The sequence below is a fragment of the Somniosus microcephalus genome, chromosome 7 (assembly GCF_052327205.1).
Source record: "Somniosus microcephalus isolate GS21.2 chromosome 7, FLI_Smic_1.0, whole genome shotgun sequence".
Classification (NCBI taxonomy): Eukaryota; Metazoa; Chordata; class Chondrichthyes; order Squaliformes; family Somniosidae; genus Somniosus; species Somniosus microcephalus.
Window position 1 is genome coordinate 19,303,997 of NC_140993.1, and position 23,257 is coordinate 19,327,253.

Here is a 23,257-nt window from a genome sequence, read left to right on the forward strand (position 1 = left end):
CAGCTGACTGTTTAGAAGCTGTTGTTAAGCAACAGTGTTTGTTGTCAGATACGGAGATGAAAACCTCTGTATGCTTCAACATTAACTTTGTATGTCCGGCAGTTTTGATAGATCGGCAACAGCTCGGTCCTGTCGGTGCCGGATATCACAGTTTCCTGTACTGCACAGGAATGGCAGGCTAGATTTTATGCTCAAGTCTCTGGAGTGAGATTTGAACCCATAGTTTTCTGATACAGAGATGAGATTGTTACCAACTGAGCCACAGCTGACATCTAATGAAATACTTTTGGTATTGGATCGGTCGATGAAATATGAAACCAGCATTGGGGACTGATCCTCGTCCTCTCCATTTGTATCCTGTTTTGTTAAATGACTTGAGAATTTACCCAAGTTTTTTTTTCTATAATGACTTTTAGTTTGAATTTAATTTATTATATATGAGCTTTTTTTAAAATTAGCCCATTTTACTTTTAATTGGAAATTTATGTACAGCTGTGCTTTGAATCCTTGATGGGTACAGGATCACACGAGTTCTGTGCCAAATAGCCTGAGGAGGCAGGTTACTGCTGAACTTGGCATGGACCATGCCACTGTTTCCATGAGCAAGAGTTACTTTACCCCAAGTTTTGCACCAGGAGTGACCGTGTTGTTCTTTGCTTTGTAGACCTAGGCAGGTCTATTCCAAGTTGGGAATGATCACCCTCAATCTTCAGGAGAGCAGTCTTGATGTAATAAAACTCACTACGCACTTGGTTTGAGTATAAAGCAAGGTTTTAATCAACTTGTTTCAGAACATGGAGGTCTAGTTGTACTTCACTAGTTCCTGTCTTACAAAATGTCCCTGGGCAAGCTGGGCCCACGCCCGAGTATTTATACTCCTTGGACAGCGCCACCAGCTGGCCGTCCAGTGTTATTTCATGAGTAGTTTCTTTATGATGATGAGATTTATAACACAATCTTTGTTTCAAAAGCCTTACTTAGAGCCAGTGGCTCAGTAGGCAGCACCCTCGCCTCCGAGTCAGAAGGTTGTGGGTTCGAGTCCCACTCCAGGAACGAGGGCACAAAAATCTAGGCTGACACTCCCAGTGCAGAGCCGAGGGAGTGCTGCACTGTCGGAGTTGCTGTCTTTCGGATGAGGCGTTAAACCGAGTCCCCATCTGCCTTCTCGGGTGGACATAAAAGCTCCCATGGCACTATTTTGAAGAAGAGCAGGGGAGTTATTCCCGGTGTCCTGGCCAATATTTATCCCTCAATCAACTTAACAAAAACAGATTACCTGGTCATTATCACATTGCTGTTTGTGGGAGCTTGCTGTGCGCAAATTGGCGGCTGCGTTTCCTACATTACAACAGTGACTACACTTTAAAAAAGTACTTCATTGGCTGTAAAGCGCTTTGGGACGTCCGGTGGTCGTGAAAGGCGCTATATAAATGCAAGTCTTTCTTTCTTTCTGTCTTTAGAGCCAGTGTAACAGCTTTGCACTACAATCCTTTGTGCATCACAAGACTCAGTTGATCGGCAGCCGAATTGCCTGCCCTAGAATCCGAGGTGGAAGATTATATATCAGCTTGCATATGCAGCTTTTTCATACTTTTGTATTCTTTGAAGTCCAAATTTCTTGTACAGCAAAAAATCCTTTTGTTATAACGCTACCTTTTGCTTTGGCAAATTGGCGAGCTCCATACTGGTTATCAATCATCTGTACTTTATAAGGTATGATGACCTTCTATCATGAGGCCTTACCCTAAATTACTTCTAAAGGTGGTGTCAAAACTTAATTTTAAACAGGAAATTACCGTTCCCTTTTTTCTATCCATCACCTCATTAGTCTTACTTGGAATGCAGTCTTCATTATATGGTGTCAAAAGAGTTTCAGCTATGGTGTGGATGAACCTAAACCCATTCATAAAAGCAGGCACCCTTTCATGTTCTGTGGAGCAGATACCCTTGGATCTGAATTTGCTCAACAATGGCTTGTTGAGTATATTCTGCACCAGAACCTTTGAAGAAGCTGAAGGTTCAATCTATTCAATTTGTATCTGCGTTGTGGCTTAATCTGTCGGTTATATTCATGTGATCTACAGAACCCTTGTTATAAATCTCATCATCATGAAGAAACAACTCATGAAATAACACTGGACGGCCAGCTGGTGGCGCTGTCCAAGGAGTATAAATACTCGGGCGTGGGCCCAGCTTGCACAGGGACATTTTGTAAGACAGGAACTAGTGAAGTACAACTAGACCTCCATGTTTTGAAACAAGTTGATTAAAGCCTTGCTTTATACTCGAACCAAGTGCGTAGTGAGTATTATTACGTCAACCCTAACTTGGAGGAATGCATTTGCTACCAACAAACATTCCTAACCAAAGATGGTTTTCGGTTTTTAGATCTGTTCTGATTTGCAAGAGATTTCATCCAGGTTGAGATGGCTACCTATTGGTGGAAGGGTTGGGTGAAAAATACTAATTTCTTAGATGCAGTGCCAGCAAATGACACTTTCCATCCACAGTGTGGACATCAAGTTAGCCCTGTAGAATCATCTTCATTTGAAGAATAATGCAGTCCCCTATATTCCAAAATTCCAGCCAGCCCATCTGCCTTTCCTTCATTGAGAACATTCATTGCAATTTTATAGCCATCAATTGTGTTTTGCCTCTCTGGAGAGAGAAAAAGGAATCCTATGCCAGCCCAAGGGAAGTGTTTTCATATGATGTTTAAAAGTTGAGCCATGTGATTAAAATTACTGGCACCACAAACACATTTAAAAGTTGCATCCTTTTGATTCAACATGTTGAGAAGCCACACAAACTGCAGTGATATGCGAAGGTTTCAATTGAAAAATAGCAGAATGATAGAAGGCAGGTAATCATTACATAGAATTACATAGAAATTAAAATACAGAAACCGCTCGTTCGGCTTCACCAGTCTGTTCTGGTGTTCAGTCTCCGCAGGAACAGTAGACCTCATCCCATGCGCCATCTCTGTTCCCATATTCTTTTATTCTCCTTTCCTTCAACCACTGATCTAACCTATTCTTACAAGTTGACCTCGTCTGTGTTTCTAGCACTACCTCTGAGGGTGCATTCCACGGTCTCACAACCCCTCATGTTAAAAAAAAAAAAGTTTCTCCTACTCTCTCTGCTAAATCTTTTTTTTAAACCAGTTTCCACCTAGTTTGCTCCAGTTCATGGGGGGGAAAAGTTCACTTGCTCTGCGCCTCCCATTAGCGCCCCGAGGGTTAGGGTTAGGGTGCGTTGGGGGCGCAAAGCACCTAGCGCCCGGGCGTGGGTCCCCTAACGCCTCCTGCAAAATTCAGCGGGATATTAGTGGCGGTGGTAGCTGGTAGCGCCCCGTGGCGCTGCGCCTCTGGCGATGACGTCATCGCCGTGCACAGCGCCTCGGTCACGCCCCAACCTACCACCGGACGCTATGTCCGACAAGGTCAGGGTGCCGTGTTTGCAGACGGGGCGGCGCAAATTAAAGGGCAGGTGCTGGGCGACCATTTTTTTTGGGCTGCCTGCCAGCACCTGCCCCCTCTTGCCTCTTCCTGCGGGGTGCCAGCCGCGATCGGTCAGCCCGGCACTCCTCTTGAGTGCCGGGCTCTTTTGCCGGCACCCCGCTCCCGGGTGGTCCAACAGGGCCCCAGTGCGCGCTAGGCCCCTCCCCTTTAATCAGGGGAGGGAGGCCTGCAGTACCGCGGCGCTGCTGCACGTAGCGCCGCGATATTCAATGGGAGCGCCCCAAGAGGGAGAGGGAGCACTTCTAGTAGCGTCCGCCTCCTGCTTGGGGCGCTACCATTCAATTTGAGATGCGGAACCGCTAACTTTTTCTAAAAGTAACGCCCCGGCGAAGTTAGTGCCCCAAAGGGGGCGCGACCCAATTTTTCCCCTCATGTTTGTAAACTCCTCAATCAAATCACCCCATAACCTCCTCCGTTGTAATGAAAACAACCCCAATTTTTCATGATCTTAATATTTGTATTTCCTCATACCAGACAGTGTCCTAGTGATTCTGCGCTGCACACCAACTGTGGTTTTATGTAGATTCACCATTACATCTTGATTGGTATTTTCTATACCTTGTCAGTGTCAGCCTTGCCTCAGTGGTCGCACTCTTGCCTCTGAGTCAGAGACTTGAGCACATAATCTAGGCCGACACTCCAGTGCAGTACTGAGGGAGTGCTGCACTGTCGGAGGTGCCGTCTTTCGGATGAGATGTTGAACCGAGGCCCTGCCTGCCCTCTAAGGTGGATGTAAAAGATCCCATGGCACTATTCCAAGTAGAGCAGGGGAGATCTCCCCAGTGTCCCGGCCAACATTTATCCCTCAACCAATATCTGTCCCTCAACCAACATCGCTGTTTGTGGGAGTTTGCTGTGTGCAAATTGGCTGCCGCGGTTCCTATATTATAACACTGACTACACAGCAATAGTTGGCGGTAAAGTGCTTTGGGATGGCCTGGGGCTGTGAAAGGTGCTATATAAATGCAAGTCTTCCTTATTTCTTTTTTTTCCTTGCCATAAAACCCAATATTCCATTAGCTTTTTTATGGTCTTATCCACTTGTGATGCTACTTTTAACCTTGTGAACCCAAACTCCCAAATCCCTCTGCTTTTCTACATCATCCAGCCTTCCACCATTGAAAGTACAATTTAAAAAAACAAAACAAAATATACAACCTCACATTTAGTGACATTAAATTCCATCTGCCACTGTTTCGCCCATTCTACCACCTGATCAATATCCCCTTGCACCTTCTTTTGGACCTCAGAATTATTTATTATGCCTCCTATTTTAGTACCATTTAAATATTTGGAGTGTTTTCCTACTAGTTCTCTATCCAAATAGTACATGTACACAGTGAACAGAATCAGTGCCAGAACAACCCTGTGGAACCATGTTACCATTTTGAACTGCTGAGAAATTGCCCTTAATTCTACTCTCTCTCGTTAAACGAGTTAATAGCTACTTATATGTTTTAAGAACATTTTCTATGATTTTTTCCTTTTATAGACTAGCTTTGTTGCATGTGTACAAGTAGCTGTAGCTTAGTGGTTGTGGTGCTGGACAAACAACCCAGAGGTTATGAGTTTAAACCCCACCATGGCAAGTTGTAAAACTGAATTCAATAAATCTGGTAATTTGTGGGCTAGCTAGCACCAGTTAAAATGACCGTAAAAGCTGTTGGATTGCTGTAAAAACCCAACTGGTTCATCAATATCCTTCAGATAAGAGACCTGCCACCCCTGCCTCATCTGGCCTACTTACCCTTACAGTCCCAGAATATGCAGTTGACTCTTAATGCCCTCAGGGAAACTGGAGATGGCAATAAATACTGTCTTGTCAGTGTCGCCCATATCATAAGAACAAAAAAAAAAGTGGACTCATGTTTGTAACTGACTTCACAACATGACTATAGAATGAGTGAATGTTTAGTGACCATTTATTGAAAATATTCAGTCAGTGCGAAGCTGTTTTCAATAAGGATAATAAAAATAGTGACATTTATATCAAGTTTGCTTTTAATTTAGAAAAAATATATACACTCTGGCTTTGAGCTTTGCTGTACGCTTCAAGGAATAACTAAAATGAGTTGCTGTGTGCTGCTAAAACGTATTTACCAAAGAACTCTCTGCTCTGATGAGGAAATTCGAGCATCCATGTAGAAATTTCCCTCAAATAGAAACAACTGGACATTGGAAATGACTGGGAAATGACTGTACTATTAATTGGTAACTTTCATTTTACTGTTGTACGAATCACCTGTAAGTAAATGCAAGAGAAAAATTGAGTTGCGACAATTGGCAACAACATTATAGAGTGCTAAAAGGACTAATAGAAAACTTTATCTGAAGCATTCCTTTTAATTAATTCACTGGATGTGGACGTCACCGGCAAGCCAGCATTTATTGCCCATTCCTAATTGCCCTCGAGAAGGTGGTGGTCAGCCACCTCCTTGACAACTGAGTGTCTTGCTCGGTCATTTCAGAGAGGCAGTTAAGAGTCAACCACATTGCTGTGGGTCTGGAGTCACATATAGGCCAGACCGGGTAAGGGCAGCAGATTTCCTTCCCTAAAGGACATTAGTGAACCAGATGGGTTTTTACGACAATCCGGTAGTTTCATGGTCACCATTAATCAAATTTAAATTTCCCAGCTGCCGCGGTGGGCTTTGAACTCTTGTCTCCGGATCATTCGTCCAGTAAAATAACCGATATGCTACCGTATAATATGGTCAGCACTTATATTGGTAAAACTCTGTGTATAATGATGTTCACAGTTCCAACTTGGATTGAAATAAATTCACTGTTAATTTTGTATGCAACATGGGCTGGAGATAGATTAAGTTGAATTTAAAAAACAATAACCGGCTGCTTTAAAATGTAACTGCTTCAATTAAAATGTCTTTGTTTTAGTCCGTGATAACTATGGGTATTTTAAAACAAATTTGTAAGCACATATAACTTGCTGTTCCTCAGTATGCCACTGAAAACCAAAAGATAAACAACTAAATCATTAAGTATACCCATCAGCCAAGCTAAGACACGAATGAAGGTCCATCTGATCCTTCACAAATGTTGCTGATTTACAAGTCAGGAACTGTAATCTATTTTAATATCATCTTTGGCGACGGTATAATCTTCTCCCACAGCTATTCTTGCTCGGTAAGTTTTGAGAGTTTCACGTTTGAATTAAATCAGTGTCTTTTTAAAAAAGCTAGGTGAAGGCCTCTAGTACAGGGCAGCACCAAGATTAAAGAGAGATGGGGAGAGATAACTGCTCGTTGTCCATTGCTTGTTTGAAGCTGTTAAATCTGGTATTAACATGACTTGCTTTTACCTATATTTTGAGATTTAGGTACTCATTTGAGTTCATTGTAGTGCTACTTTTTATCTTCATCGAACGTAAACTATTTACAGTAGTACATTTCCATGTGTATTAGTGATTCATTACATTGCTGAGTATTATATATTGCACCTTATATCTTTTCCTCAGTATTTAAAAATATTTTAAATTGGTTTATTGGTATTGTGAATTCCTGGCTTGTCTCGGTTGAGTCGGCATATGCAGTCTAGCTGTACTCTGCCAACTTTGGTCAGGACACCGGGGATAACTCCCCTGCTCGTCTTCGAAATAGTGCCATGGGATCTTTTGCGTCCACCTGGGAGGGCAGACGGGGCCTCGGTTTAACAACACCTCTGACAGTGCAGCAGTATTGCACTGAAGTGTCAGCCTTGATCCTGGGAGTTAAACCCACAACCTTTTGACTCGGAGGCGAGAATGCAACCCACTGAGCCACGGCTGACCCCTGTGCTTGGCATAGAAGAAGCCACTGTGGAAGGTGGCTCATTGAAGAGAATTATGTATTTTCCTCGTCACTCTCGGACTAAAGTTATTTGCATAGGTTTTTCTTGTTGAATTTTTATGCACTAGTCCTGGTGCTCTCAGCTGTCCCTTAGATCAGCTCTAATGCTGGACTAAGTGGTGCTCAGGTTCTGTATTTCTCCCTCCTTGCCTTCCCTCCATTGCTATTTCTTCCCCCATCTCACGGTGTAGAAAGCCAAACATTATCCCAGCTGCATCTGCTCCTCATATTATTAATTAGCTATTTCCTGCAGGCAAGATGTTCATTTTTCTGTCTCAAACACTCAAGTCAAACAAATAATTCTGTTTGATTCTTTTTGGAAAATCCAGAACTAAGATGGCTTACTGCTCTTTCAGACACTCATGCCAAAGCCAGCTCGTGCGCATCTTTCAGTTGCTCTTGGTATAATCCTTATCACCGCAATACCTCGCGTCTTAAGGTCCTATTCAAACCTAAGCTGAGCTTCCGACCCCATGTTTATTACATCACAAAGGCCACCTAATTCCTCCTAAGTAAAATTGCCCGCCTCTGCCCCTGTTTCAGCCCATCAGCAATTGAAGCCCTCATCCATGCCTTTCTCACCTTTAGCCTCGACTATTTCAATGCTCTCCTGACTGCTGTCACCATCCTCCATCCTCCGGAAACTTCAGCTCATCCAAAACTCTGCTGCCTCTAACTTATCCCGTACCTAAGCCCTATCACCTACTGCTAACCTACATCGGCTTCCAGTCCCCCAGCAGCTCAAATTTAACATTTTTACCCTTGTGTTTAAATCACTTTTTTAGCCTATCTCTGTAACCTCATCCAGTCCTACATTCAGACCTCTCCCCCCCGCCCCGCCCCCTTCCGAATTCTCCACCCCTCCGACTCTTGCCCCACCATTACCGGCTGTACCTTCAGTTACTTGGGCTACACTCTGGAGTTCCCTCCCGAAACAGCTCCACCTCCCTCTCGTCATTTTAGGCTTTCCTCAAAACTCCTTGTATGTCCTTCTTTGACTTGGCATCTGACGTAATAAAACTCACTACGCACTTGGTTTGAGTATAAAGCAAGGCTTTAATCAATTTGTTTCAGAACATGGAGGTCTAGTTGTTCTTCACTAGTTCCTCTCTTATAAAATGTCCCTGGAAAGCTGGGCCCACGCCCGAGCATTTATCCTCCTTGGACGGCGCCACCAGCTGGCCGTCCAGCGTTATCTCGAGTAGTTTCTTTGAGGATGAGATTTATGACGGCATCCATTTTTGTCTGATTATGCCTCTGTGAAGAGCCTTGGGAAAATGTCCTACGTTACAGGCACTGTAAAATGCAAATTGTTGGAGTAGTAATTGTTACAGAATTCAAATATTCCAAAAATGTTATGTTTTTAAAAACATATCATAATCTAATCTTTAAACTTCTAGTGTCCAATGTGAGACATTGTGATGTTGAGTGGGATGTTGTGTGCAAATAACCCAACAGGGGCTTTCAGACCACTTTACAGAAACGTAAATGGGCAGTGAAGAATGTTAAGGAACATTGAGCCACTTGCCTGATCTATGTCTTATTTAGGGAAAAAGCACAGGCAGATATTTCAAAATAGCTTCAACTAGTATTACATTTAAGTGGTGGACTGTCGGTCATTCATCATCAATAGTTAAAACAGTGAATTCACATAAAAAGAAAATAGAAACATGGAATGTTTGCAGTGGTTTTTGCTCACACATGTTTTACAGAGCTCATGAAATAGAATTCAAACTAAAGGTGAGATCATCATTTTCTACAGTGTTTTTTTTCCATTTATCTTGCCACATCAGGCAGACATTACACTTGGAGACAGTATATTTTTGAAGGTTGCTGTCTAAAATGAAAACGCATGATTGCAAAATGATACGTTTTACAGCAAACTTATGCTGTGCTATATATAATCTGATGTATGTAATGCAAGTGAGGGAAACTCTGTGGATGGTATAGATTATTTACATTAATAAAAGTGCTACTGATTATTTAGGGCTGGAGCATTTTTAGGTGATTTTCTTTTAAGTATTAATACACTGGCTGGTGAATATTGTTAACCTATAGTTTATTTACTTAACTGTTCTGTTATATTCTTCACTAGAGCTTCCATTGTAAATATTTCTGCACCTGTTTGCTAAATACAACAGTACAATATCTTTACAAAAACAAAATACTGCGGATGCTGGAAATCTGAAATAAAAACAGAAAATGCTGGAAATACATTTCAACGTTAACTCTGTTTCTCGCTCCACAGATGCTACCTGATCTGAGTATTTCTGGTATTTTCTGTTTTTAGTACAATATTTTTGATGATTATCGAGGAAAAATTAACTTTCTCATTATTGATTGTGCGCAGGCGGTCAGTCCCACTGCTAAATTGGTATGCTTTGCGCCTCTTTTTTACAGCTGAAAAACGGGCGCAGCGCACACCAATTTCTACCCCAGTGAAGTGACATTTTCGTTGCTAGCTTTTCCATCTGCACGCTTTTTAAAAAAAAAAAAAGAACCAGTCTAAACTTCCTAGCTGTATTTAATAAGTAGCCAGGTAAGGCAAAGGGTAAATGAATAGAGTAAATGGTTAACAAAGTAACCATATGTACAAATGCATTAAGTGTTTTATTAACTAAGTAAGCCTGCTGAGTTTAGGAGGAAGTTTGCGGTCACTTGTAAAAAAAAAATCTGCAACTCAAGACCTCTCAAGTCTGTAACAATATGGACTTCAGACTGTGCTTTCCAGAAGGTCATGGAATGAGCGCAAATTTTAATTTACAGTTGCTTTGCTAACATTGGATAGGGTCCTCCAAAAACAGATTTAAACTGTCAATACCTTTATCATTTCTGTTTGCCAGTTTTTTTTCTTTGCGAGTCTGTTGCAGTTTTGAGGGCAAATTAATTTTTCAGTGTACTTTACAATATTGGTACAGCGAGGATCTCTGGCAAATTGAAGGCACTAATGCTGAAATAAGAAAAATTATAATGGCAATCTGCTACAAAGGTTCTAGTATAAATTTGGTCGAAGATATTTCGATGTGGACCTTCATCCTTAAACCAATTACCATTGCTCAGTACTATATATCACAAACCAATGCAAAGGGCCCTTTGTGTCCTTCAAGTCACTATCATACATCCTCTTAAAAATACTCTGCAGCGGCAGCTCAACACAGACACCATACTGTTGTGAACTGTTACAATGTGTTTAGACTGTAAAGGTAAGTGAGGTTTGTGGCAGAGTTCACTGGTTTGGATTGATGGTATGCTCGTTTTCTGACAGTTAGGGTGCATCTATTTCCAGCCAGGCGGAACCCTGTTTACATTGCTTGGCTCCTGCCTGGCTGGAACTCTGATGTCCCATTGAGGAAAGCTCTGCGCAGGCCTGGATACGTGCATGCACAAGCTCTCTTCCAACAGTTAGAAACCGAGAACGTTTCGAAGGCGTGGGATGGAAGAAACCCGGCATTAAACATTTAACTTGAGCTGAGGTGGTTTTAAGAAGTGCAGCGATCCACCTGAGCACTTTGTAAACCAGGTGTGACTGACCACCATGCTGGATTTACATACCATGCTGTGTTGAAGCGAAGCAATTGCGAGACTGCAGCCTCCAGAATCAGGTCGTACCTCAACCCCACATTGACACTGCCGAGTGGCAGAGCGACAGGATGGTGCTGGGTAAATGCACCTGAAGCTTCTGCCATATGATTTTACTGCCATATGATCTGGGATTAAACTGTCTTCATTATCTTTAACTATCACTCGCGCTTTGCCAGTTTATTTTGTTTGCGAGTCTGTATCTAACGGTGCAGTTTTGAAGATAAAAACAGTTCCTCAATGTATTTTTTTAAATGTTCATCAGCGGATTGTATTGCTTCATATTTTTCTCTTTTATCTACAACTTTTTGTAGTTCTGTGCAAAGCTTCCTAATACATCTGTGTATCAACGTGTATTCTCTAGAACATTAAATATCTTAAGTGTTGAGAACTAACTCTATTTTAAATTTCTGATTATTTAAATGCAGCAGACGACTTCATTTGCAGTTTTCTTTTTATTAGGTGTGAAATCCCAGAATCCATTGCCAACTCTGGAGGGTTCTATCCAAAATGTTGAGTTGAAGTACTGTAGCACATCATTGGTAAAATGTGTTTCGGGGACCGTGGGATCAATAAAAGCTTGTGCCAAAGCCCCAGGTATGTGCAGCTGGAACATGTAAAATTTTATTGCCTGTACCGGAGAATTGGCCTAACTCTTTATAAGGGAAGTCACTGAAATTAGAGTTTACTTTGTCTGCCATGAATCAGCTTTTTCCCCCCAAAGATGTGTTGTTTTGTCAGTGGAAGACCTTATTGTGCTGACAATTCTACCTATAATGTACAATGATTGGGCAGTGAAAATATTCATCATTTTTTTTTTTTACTGTTTTGGCCAAAATGTTTTGGATGTTTGTTTGCATTCCCTACAGTTCACTCTTAAGAATTGTGGTACAAACTTTTAAGCACTGGCGTCTGTGTAAGCCTGATTTAAGGTAAGTATTTGTGGTATGCCGCACATTGTTTCAAGCCAGAACATTCAGTTACATGCTTACAACAGAAAACAGGTCATTCAGAATGGCACCGGACAGCATGCATTCAGAATTCCGTGTTGAATAATTTAAATTAACATGGTATTTAATAGAATGAATCCATTAATCAATCTTCCATATAAGCACAATTTAGTGAAAATCAGATTTAGCCCCACATCACACATCCACAGAGCATTTCAGTAATCTAGGCAGAAGGCGGTTTGCATCATCTTAATGTTTACTTAAGTTTAAGTAAACTGGTTTCCTTTTTTTATTCATTCATGGGCATCGCTGGCAAGGCTGGCATTTGTTGCCCTTGAGAAGGTGGTGGTGAGCTGCCTTCTTGAACCGCTGCAGTCCTTGTGGTGAAGGTACTCCCACAGTGCTGTTAGGGAGGGAGTTCCAGGATTTTGACCCAGCTTCGATGAAGGAATGACGATATATTTCCAAATCAGGAATGTGTGTGACTTGGAGGGGAACTTGGAGGTGGTGGTGTTCCCATGCGCCTACTGCCCTTGTCCTTCGAGGTGGTAGAGGTCGCGGGTTTGGGAGGTGCTGTCGAAGAAGCCTTGGCGAGTTGCTGCAGTGCATCTTGTAGATGGTACACACTGCTGCCACAGTACGCCAGTGGTGGAGGGAGCGAATGTTTAAGGTGGTGGATGGGGTACCAATCAAGCGGGCTGCTTTGTCCTGGATGGTGTTGAGCTTCTTGTTGGAGCTGCAGTCATCCAGGCAAGTGGAGAGTATTCCATCACACTCCTGACTTATGCCTTGTAGATGGTGGAAAGTCTTTGGGCGTTAGTAGGTGAGTCACTCACTGCAGAATACTCAGCCTCTGAACTGCTCTTGTAGCCGCAGTATTTATGTAGCTGGTATTAAGTTTCTGGTCAATGTTGACCCCCAGGATATTGATGGTGGGTGATTCGTGGATGGTAATGCCATTGAATGTCAAGGGAAGGTGGCTAGACTCTCTTGTTAGAGACAGCCATTGCCTGGCATTTGTGTGGCACGAATGTTACTTGCCACTTATCAGCCCAAGCCTGAATGTCGTCCAGATCTTGCTGCTTGCGGGCATGGACTGCTTCATTATCTGAGGAGTTTTTGAATGGAACTGAACATTGTGCAATCAAACATTGCCAATGCACCAAGCATTTCATTGTGCATACCCATCCGCCGCCTTCTGTGGGCAGAACTCCTGTGCGACCTTGCACTCCGGAGAACTGGCACCTGCGCTACCATTTCCCTCTGCTCTGGCTGCAGACCACTCGTGCCTGGTGACTCCCCACGTGCAGATCCCACCTGTATGCTACCCTCTAAATTATGGGCAGTGTCAGTATCTGAGCTGGTGGCTATGAGTGTGAAATGGAGTGACGGTGCTGTGTCTTCAGCATCACTGCTGCCTTCCTCTTGCAGTTCCTGCTCCTCCACCACTGCCTGGCCAGGTTGCAGTTCTTGGCTATCTGAAAGGAGAAAGGCACAAGCGTAGGGTTGCGGTGAGGGGAGGGGGGAAAGCAAGAGGTGCATGCTTACACCATCTGCAGCTTGTCAATCAGAAGAGATTGTGGGATGAGGGGCAAGTGGGATGTGAGGAGGAGTATTAGGTATGAGGATCCCGTCATCTTGCATTGTTTCAGCCATGCTGCTGGCCATGGGCCCAGTGATGGCCACTCCAATAATCTCCAGCACCGTCTCCTCCATCAGGGTAAGGTCATGCAAGAGCGCCTGCTTCCCTGCGAGCAGCCCCTGCTGCCTCCAGTTATGAGCCATCTTGTCCTGCAAGAGAGAGGGGAAGTGCGTCAGTGAATGTGGTTCTATGTGATTGGGTGATGTGCTTGTCATGGTTGAATAGCTGGCAGTGTGTGCAAGCTGAGGGATGTGGGTGTGCGGCTTGCAGCAGTAGTAAGTGTGTGAGGGTGAAGTGAATGTGACTTATGAGTCGTGATTGATATTGTTGGTAGGTGAGTGAATGGGAGTGGGGAATTGAGCAGTGTATAAGGCTAGTGGTTCAGTTGTAAGGATATGGCATTTGACGATACATTCACTGACCTTGAACACTCATGTGAAGTCATTAAACTTCTTGAGGCACTGCATCCAGGCTTCGGGGCGACACTGTTGGCATTGATTGCGACAGCGATCTACTCCCATTGCCTTCTCCAACTTTGTCTTGAGGGCCTCCTGGCCCCCTGTGGGAACAGGACCTCTCCTCGTGTCCACCTCCTGTACCAAGGCCTCCAGTGCTGCGTCAGCGAATCTTGGAGCATGCACTCTGAATGTTGCACCATTATTCAGTGTTGTTCCTGTTCATACTCTGTTCCCCTCCAGTTGCATCACCTGCTGCAGCCAGAATGCACCTCCCATTTAAGAGATGCAGGCTGCCTTTAAGTAGTGCAGGCTGCCTTTAAGTGGTGCTAGCCTCCCACGAACTTGGGTCCCCTGCTGAGGCATGCAACCACTCAGCAGCACGTTCAGTGCAGGGCTGCATGAAGTTTGCATGCTGCCTGCATTACTTTTTTAATGGGCGCGGTTTGATCGTGCATCGCAAATCCCGCACCCATTTTCGGGGGCAATCGAATTTTTAGCCCCTAGTCTCAAATGATGCGATTAAAATCTTCTATCTGCTGCCTGCAATGGGTCCTCAGCGAAAGAGTTTTAACAGTCTTCGCCCAGTTGCTAGTGACTGTGAGCTCACAGTACCAAGCTATCTCCAGTTTTGTACTAAATTTGCAGTGCCTCTGTGTGAGATTGCAAGGGTGGCTGGTTTCATAAGCGGAAACAGTTTTGATTGTCCAACTGAGCATGTTGTTTTGAAGCTAAGACACCTTGAAGAAATTAGATGGAGGTTCAACCTCTGTCCTTCAAATAACAACTTTGCTTTTCCTTTGAGATTAGCTTCTCTAATAGGACGCTTAAGTTGATTCTTTATCGTAGAGACCAACTGCCTGCTTTTCACACAGACATCAGCTTTTCCAGGTTCCGTTTGCGCTGTTCGTGGCAGATGTGGAAAGTAACTGATTTGGACGTGCAGTGGATTATGGGGTGACTTTTAACTAGCTGAAAATAGCTGTTTTCAGTTCAGGTGCACTGCATGCATGGCACCTGGAAGTGGGTGGGAAAGAAAGCAAAAAAGAACTTGTGTTTATACAGCACTTTCATGGCTGCAGGATGTCCCAAAGTGCTTCACAGCCAATGATTACTTTTGAAGTGCAGTCACTGTTTTAATGCAGTGAAGCACGACAGCCAATTTGTACACAGCAAGGTCCCACAAGCAGCAATGAGATAAACTCCCGGATAACAGGAACATCGGAACAGCAGTAGGCCATTTAACCCCTCAAGGCTGTTCCGCCATTCAGCGAGATTATGGCTGATCTGTAACCTAACTCCATAATCTGTTTTTGGTGATTTGGGTTTTGAGATAAATGTTGTCCAGAACACCAGAAAAACTCCCCTGTTCAGACGGGCGGCCTATGTTTAACATTTCATCCATATAACGGGCTAACTTTCAGCAGGGTTATTGGATACCATCTGTGGGCACTCTTGTTAGTACAACCTTGGTACCTATAGAGAGTTTTATTCCTTAGACATAATGACCTAGAAATTGGACTGCACCCGAATTGGGCAACAGTGCCTGTGCTGCGTATGCTGCACGCACCTAATGATGGCAGCAGGATCATGGCAACTTGGTCCACTGCCTTCATTTGTTTATTACCTGCGAGCTGTGGACGCCAGTTGAACATAAGAACATAACAACATAAGAAATAGGAGCAGGAGTAGGCCATTCGGCCCTTTGAGCCTGCTCCGCCATTCAATGAGATCATGGCTGATTTTCTGCCTCAATTCCATTCACCAGCCCTATCGCCATATCCCTTGATGCCCTTACTAGTCAGAAATCTATCGACTTCTGTTTTGAATATACCCAACGACTGAGCCTCCACAGCTCGCTGGGGTAGAGAATTCCAAAGATTCATCACCCTCTGTGTGAAGAAATTTCTTCTCATCTCGGCCCTGAATGGCCTTCCCTTTATTTTGAGGCTGTGGCCCCTGGTTCTAGACTCCCCAGCCAAGGAAACATTCTCCCAGCATCCACCCTATCAAGCCCTGTAATAATTTTGTATGCTTCAATGCGATCCCCTCTCATTCTTCTGAATACAGGCCTAGTTTACTCAATCTCTTCTCATACAACAGTCCCGCCATCCCAGGAATCAATCTCGTGAACCTTCGCTGCCCTCCCTTTATGGCAAGTATATCCTTCCTTAAGTAAGGAGACCAAAATTGTTCACAGTACTCCAGGTGTGGTCTCACCAAGGCCCTATATAATTGTGCTAGCTAGGCCCGAGGCTGCTGTTGGCATGGTGACCATGCACCCTTGTGATTAGAGCCATTTAAGAGGGTCTCCTATGGTATAATGGGCTCGCCTCTCTTTCCCCAACCCTAAGAAAATGGTCCCCAGAGGCAGCTTCTTGATTAGGGAGGTGATGGGACGTTGGGGGCGGGGGGGGAGAAGAAGAGAGAGAGTGTGAATTCGGCCGGCTTAGACGCTGGCTGAGTTTCTCATCAGAAGTCCGTGGGGGGCGGTGGGGGGTTCGAGCGGTAGCCGGCAGCAGCTCGCATATAAGGTAAATAAAAAGATTTAAAGCTTACCTTTTCGTGTGTGAGCCCATCAGCGGTCCCTTTAGGAACCACTAGTTTGGCTGCGAAGAGCCTGAAGAAACTGACTGCAGAATGCACGGCACCTGCTATGGTCAGTCGCAATCAAATTTATACAGTGGGCCTCAGACGGGTGTTAACTCCCCCTTTTGGCACATGACTGTTTCAGGCCTGCGCCCTGGACACCGACGGAGGAGCCCTAACCAATATCGCCGCTGGCACATTTCCAGTGCAGACAGTGCACACTCTGCCCACCGTATTGGACACTTGGGCACCGCTTTGCACCTGTAAAACGGGCAGAATGCAATCCAATTTCTAGGCTATGGGCTACCTACTGACGGTTCTTTGCAAGGATTTCTTCACAAAAGAATATGGATTCCCTTTTCACCCTGATTGTTATGGAATTGGTGTGCTGTGGCATGTGGTATATGCAAGAATGCAGAACAAAGTTAAATTAGCTATCTTGCGTTCATTCTTCATGTGAAATAATCCTTCACACACCCAAGGTTCCATGTAACAAACCCCTCCGTCCTCCCCCGAGTGTTCGGTTGTATATTTATATTACATTGTTATGATACGATTACTCTGAGGAATGACTTGTTCTGTCAGCCCGTGGGAAGTGAGTTGATATGAAGTCCTATCAATGTCCAAATATCTTCGCAGGATGATGTCCCTTGTGATATTCCAAATAAAGGGTCTATGACCTGAAGAATGAAAACATACTCTTGTGTAGGTGCTGGTCAGAGTAGCTTACGGTCACAGGCGCTCTATTGTGTGCTTGGAAATATTCCTGGGAAGCATCTGAGCCCACAGAGCAGCTTTTCCTTGGACACTTGGACTGATTGCTGTGGATTTCGTTGAAAATGCATTTCCCAAAATATTGGTTAAAATCCAAGATTCCATATGGTAAAAACAGCCCAGTGAATTTTGCTTTTCTGGTTGGTGTGAAGGCAGGAAGGCAATCAGTTAGGATAAAATTTGAGGTTTAAAAAAAAAAAAAAAAAAAAATTATTGGTGGTAATGTTTTTTTTATCAACGTTTAGGAAGAAGTGATGACATGAAGGAGAAACTGATTCCACTAATACAAGGGCCTTCAGACACCAGAGAATTGCACAAGAGCAAATGGCTGAACGAAAGCAGGAAACCCGAGTCTCTCTTAGCCCCTGACCTGCTAGCTTTCACTATCCAGATTCCTCAGCAAATGGACAGCTATCATAACTCTGGTAAGTGTAAACTTCATGATGTGCTATTCTTTTATTCATGGCATTCCTGTCACGATTGTAGGCGGGCTCCACATTAATGCAGCATGCTCAAGAATGTGAGGCGAAACACAGATCAGGTAATCTTGCTGCTGCAGCAACTGCGGTGTTCCACCTGTGGTGAAGTTATGACATAAAATGAAAATACGTTGATCATCAATACTTGCTGAAGATAAAGCTGAACATTTCTTTGTAAGCAGATCAAAAAATCAATGTTGTTTAACGTGTTGAATGAAGTATCTTTTATTGTCACATATCAAGAAGAATATAATTGCTCTCCCTTTGCATTTGAATATATGTTCACTCTTTCACATTGAAAATCGCTAAAAGAAAGGTGCAGAGCTGTCATGAATTTTATTCTGTTTGTAACTGATTTTTTTTTTACGTTGCACAATATGGGTTTGTTGGACCTCAAGGAAGCTGCTATTCATTTGATGTGGGCACTTGGCATTTTAAGCTGGACTGAAGTTGCGCAATATTCTAGGAATGGAGCTATTATGATAAAATCATAGGTTTTAAGAGGATTAAAAGCTAAAAATCATAAATACAGTAGCCCATTTAAGAAAATAACCCCAACCATGTTGTTCCATCTTATTTGGTTCTACAAGAATGCATAGCTCATCTTTTAGCTTAATCACCCAGTGGCACCTCAGCAATACAAATTTTAATGTTCTCCTAAAGGTTTTTCTGCTTGGTGTGCAGATAGGAAGACAATTTCGCACTAATCATTCCTCTAAATTGACCTCATGAAGTAACATTTTTGCACTGACAAGAACATGAGAAGTAGGAGCAGGAATAGGCCACTTGGCCCCTCGAGCCTGCTCCACCATTCAATAAGATCATGGCTGATCTTGGGCTCAAAGCCACTTCCCTGCCCACTCCCCGTAACCCTTCACTCCCATATCTTGCAAAAATCTGTCTATCTCCACCTTAAATGTATTTAATGACCCAGCCTCCACAGCCCTATGGGGCAGAGAATTCCACAGATTTATGACCCTCTGAAGAAATTCCTCCTCATCTCAGTTCTAAAAGGGTGACCCTTTATTCTAAAACTGTGCCCCCACGTTCTAGATTTCCCCACGAGAGGAAACATCCTCTCTGCATCTACCTTGTCGAGCCCCCTCAGTATCTTATATGTTTCAATAAGATCACCTCTCATTCTTCTAAATTCCAATGAGTATAGGCCCAGCCTGCTCAACCTTTCCTCATAAGTCAACCCCCTCATCTCTGGAATTAACTGAGTGAATCGTCTCTGAACTGCCTCCAATGCAAGTATATCCTTCCTTAAATAAGGAGACCAAAACTGTACGCGGTACTCCAGGTGTGGTCTCACCAATACCCTGTACAGTTGTAGCAGGACTTTCCTGCTTTTATACTCCAACCCCTTTGAAATAAAGGCCAACATTCCATTTGCCTTTTTGATTACTTGCTGTACCTGCATGCTAACTTTTTGTGTTTCATGCACAAGGACCCCCAGGTCCCTCTGAACTGTAGCATTTAGTAATCTCTCTCCATTTAAATAATAGTTTGCTTTTTTATTTTTCCTGCCAAAGTGTATAACCTCACACTTTCCCACATTATACTCCATCTACCATTTAATTTAATATTAAATTATTGCCTTTGGTCGCCTGAGGAAGAGAGTGTTTGAAGACCAGGACCTCAAACCCGGCACTAAGCTCATGGTTTACAGAGCAGCAGTGATACCCACCCTCCTGTATGCCTCAGAGACATGGACCATGTATAGCAGGCACCTCAAAGCACTGGAGAGGTACCACCAACGCTGCCTCCGCAAGATCCTGCAAATCCATTGGCAGGATAAGCGCACCAGCGTCAGTGTTCTTGCTCAGGCCAACATCCCCAGCATTGAAGCTTTGACCACGCTCGATCAGCTCCGACGGACGGGTCACATCGTCTGCATGCCCGATACGAGACTCCCAAAACAAGCGTTCTACTCGGAGCTCCGGCACGGCAAGAGAGCCCCAAGTGGGCAGAGGAAACGCTTCAAGGACACTCTCAAAGACTCCTTGAAAATGTGCAACATCCCCACTGACACCTGGGAATCTCTGGCCCAAGACCGCATAAAGTGGAGGCGAAGCATCTGAGAAGGTGCCGAACACCTCGAGTCTCTTCGCTGGGAGCAAGTGGAAGCCAACCGCAGGCAGCGCAAGGAGCGCACGTCCACCCAAGCATCCCACCCACCCGCCCGCCCCTTCAACCACCGTCTGCCCCACCTGTTAGAGACTGTCGGTCCCGCATTGGACTCATCAGTCACCTGAGAACTCATTTTTAATGTGGAAGCAAGTCATCCTCTGTTCGAGGGACTGCCTAAGAAGAATTATTTAATATTAAGTCTATAATATATTTCGGAACATAGGCAGGAAGAACAGGAGTAGGCCATTCAGCCCCTTGAACCGGTTCATCATTCAATTCAATCATGGCTGATTTGTATCTTAACTCCACATACTCGCCTCGGTTCCGTAACCATTCCTACGCTTGCTGAACAAAATTAGATTGGAGTATAGCGCACGTCACACTGGAAATGCGCCCTCGGCACAAAAAAGTCTGGCAAGTTTTTCCGGTGGCAAGTATCAGTTTTGTTGTCTCTTAGCACGTTGTTGCAAGCTTCAGCCATCCCACCGCTGCCAGCAAATTTTCTGTGTCAGCCGTGGCTCAGTGGGTAGCACCCTCGCCTCTGAGTCAGAAGGCTGTGGGTTCGAGTCTCACTCCAGAGACTTGAGCACATAAATCTAGGCTGACACTCCAGTGCAGTACTGAGGGAGTCTCCCTCTCTCTCTCTTAGGCAGTCCCTCGGAACCGAGGATGACTTGCTTCCACATTAAAAATGAGTTCTCAGATGACTGATGAGTCCAATGCGGGACCTACAGTCTCACCTACAGGTGAGGCAGACGGTGGTTGAAGGGGCGGGTGGGTGGGGTGCTTGGTTTGACGTGCGCTGCCTGCGCTTGGCTTCCGCTTGCTCCCAGTGAAGAGACTCGTGGTGTTCGGCACCTTCCCGGATGCTTCTCCTCCACTTTGTGTGGTCTTGGGCCAGGGATTCCCAGGTGTCAGTGGGAATGTTGCACTTTTTCAAGGAGGCTTTGAGGGTGTCCTTGAAGCGTTTCCTCTGCCCACCTGGGGCTCTCTTGCCGTGCTGGAGCTCCGAGTAGAGCGCTTGTTTTGGGAGTCTCTTATCAGGGAGTGCTGCACTGTCGGAAGAGCCATCTTTCGGATGAGACGTTAAACCGAGTCCCTATCTACTCTCTCAGGTGGACGTAAAAGATCCCATGGCACTATTTCGAAGAAGAGCAGGGAAGTTATCCCCGGTGTCCTGGGCCAATATTCATCCCTCAATCAACATCGAAAACAGATTATCTGGTCATTGTCACATTGCTGTTTGTGGGAGCTTGCTGTGCGTAAATTGGCTGCCGCGTTTCCCACATTACAACAGTGACTACACTTCAAAAAGTACTTCATTGGCTGTAAAGCGCTTTGGGATGCCCAGTGGTCGGGAGAGGCGCTATATAAATGCAGTCTTTCTTTATATCCTCCAACTCCGTGAGTAATGCCACAGGAAGTCGACTAGTAGTTACAAATTTGGTGCAAAATGAATATTTATAAAATGCCGTAAATTTATACTCGAGAATGGTAGTCAAGACCCCCCGGGAGACCTCCCTGATATTCTTTAAATAATGCCATGTGATCGTTTAATCTGGAACAAGCAGACAGGACCTTGGTTTAACCTGTTACCCCAAAGATGGTACCTCTGGCAGTACAGCACTCCTGAACTGATGTGTCAGCCTAGACTATGTTCTCAAGTTCTTGAGTGGGTCTAAGTAAAACTCTTGTAAATGACGATTTTCACATTTTTATTTCTTCCCACAAGATAAGGCAAGTTACAGAAAAGATATAGGAGTTATTAGAGGGCGATGTTAGGAGCTCCACAAGGCTAATTGCTGAAATTGCAGGGCTGAGTTACAAAAATATTGTCTGCTCTTAACAACAAGAGGAGGAGGAAAGACACTTAATAGAGATCTTTATATTTTGCAGGGGTAGGGAGAATTAGACAAGTTCTTCTGTTGGGTACAGGACTCGAGGACTTTAACATACACAGTTTAAAGCTGAGGGTGTCAAAAGAAACTAAGAAACTTGGGCAAAATATGTTTAAGAACGTGAGCGAAGTGTGTAAGATTACCAGTAGGGATGCTGGAACAGAAAAGTAAAGGGCGGGATGAATTCTTATCAGTAAGTAGGATACAGGACTATTACTTCTCGAACCACATTAAGGGATCTGGTGTGATATTTGGAAGGACAAGCTAAATACTGTAAGCCAGTGGTCCTGCTCAACATATTACTGTGTTACTATGCAAGTGCCACAGAGTGTGCTAAAGGGCTGTAATTCAATCGATGTTATTTGAATGATGTTATAATGTATTTAGATATTATGTTGCATTGCTAACTCAGGCAACACCATTAAAAACAGATTCACGTGACATTCATCTAATTTGCTATCTGTGGGGTCTTGCTATGTGTTAGTTGGCTGCAGCATTTGCCTGCACAACTTTAGGATGTCCTGAGGACATAAGGTTGCTACATAAATGCCAATTGTTCTTTGTCCTTCTACTTATTTTAGTTTTTTTTTGTCTTTCTATTTTCCCTCTTTCCCACGCTTGCTTTTTCTTTCGCTTTGTTTTTCTTTCTCCCCTATCTGTTGATTCTCTCTTCTTTCTTCTGTCTCTTTCTCCTTTTAAGCTGTGAATATTAGTCGATTTTAATGTAGATAAACAGGAAAATATGAAAATTGTACATGATATAGGGATATCCATTAGCAGAGGTGACAGAAAGTATGGATGATATTGAAAGTATTCATTGAATACGTGGCTAGAGGAATGGTGCCGGGGGAGGGATTCAAGTTCCTGGGACATTGGAACCGGTTCTGGGGAAGGTGGGACCAGTTCAAACCGGACGGTTTGCACCTGGGCAGGGCTGGAACCGATGTCCTAGGGGGAGTGTTTGCTAGTGCTGTGGGGGAGGGTTTAAACTAAAATGGCAGGGGGTTGGGAACCTGAGCAGGGAGACAGAGGAAAGGGAAACAAGGATAAAAGCAAAAGATAGGAAGGAGAAAAACAAAAGGGGCAGCCAGAGAAATCAACGGTTTAAATCAAACATGGCCACAGTAAATAATAATTCTAATAGGTCTAAGAGCGTTAAAAAAACAAGCCTGAAGGCTTTGTGTCTTAATGCGAGGAGCATTTGTAATAAGGTGGATGAATTGGCTGCGCAAATAGAGGTAAACGAATACGATTTGGTTGGGATTATGGAAACGTGGCTCAAGGATGGCCAAGACTGGAAACTCAACATCCAGGGGTATTCGATATTCAGGAAAGATAGGCAAAAAGGAAAGGGAGGTGGGGTAGCATTACTGGTTAAAGAAGGGATTAATA

At 44.0% G+C, this 23,257-nt stretch overlaps 1 protein-coding gene across 4 annotated transcripts in view; it reads left to right on the top strand.

Annotated features, from left to right (window-relative positions):
• Window positions 1-23,257, top strand: part of vps13b (vacuolar protein sorting 13 homolog B) — a 1,087,794-nt gene that overhangs the window by 332,433 nt on the left and 732,104 nt on the right. For all 4 annotated transcript variants that reach the window (XM_085992288.1, XM_085992290.1, XM_085992289.1 and 1 more), the window contains exons 18-19: window positions 11,408-11,542; window positions 17,601-17,780. In XM_085992288.1, coding sequence (XP_085848414.1) covers window positions 11,408-11,542; window positions 17,601-17,780 — 315 coding nt within the window. The remainder of the gene's footprint in view (window positions 1-11,407; window positions 11,543-17,600; window positions 17,781-23,257) is intronic.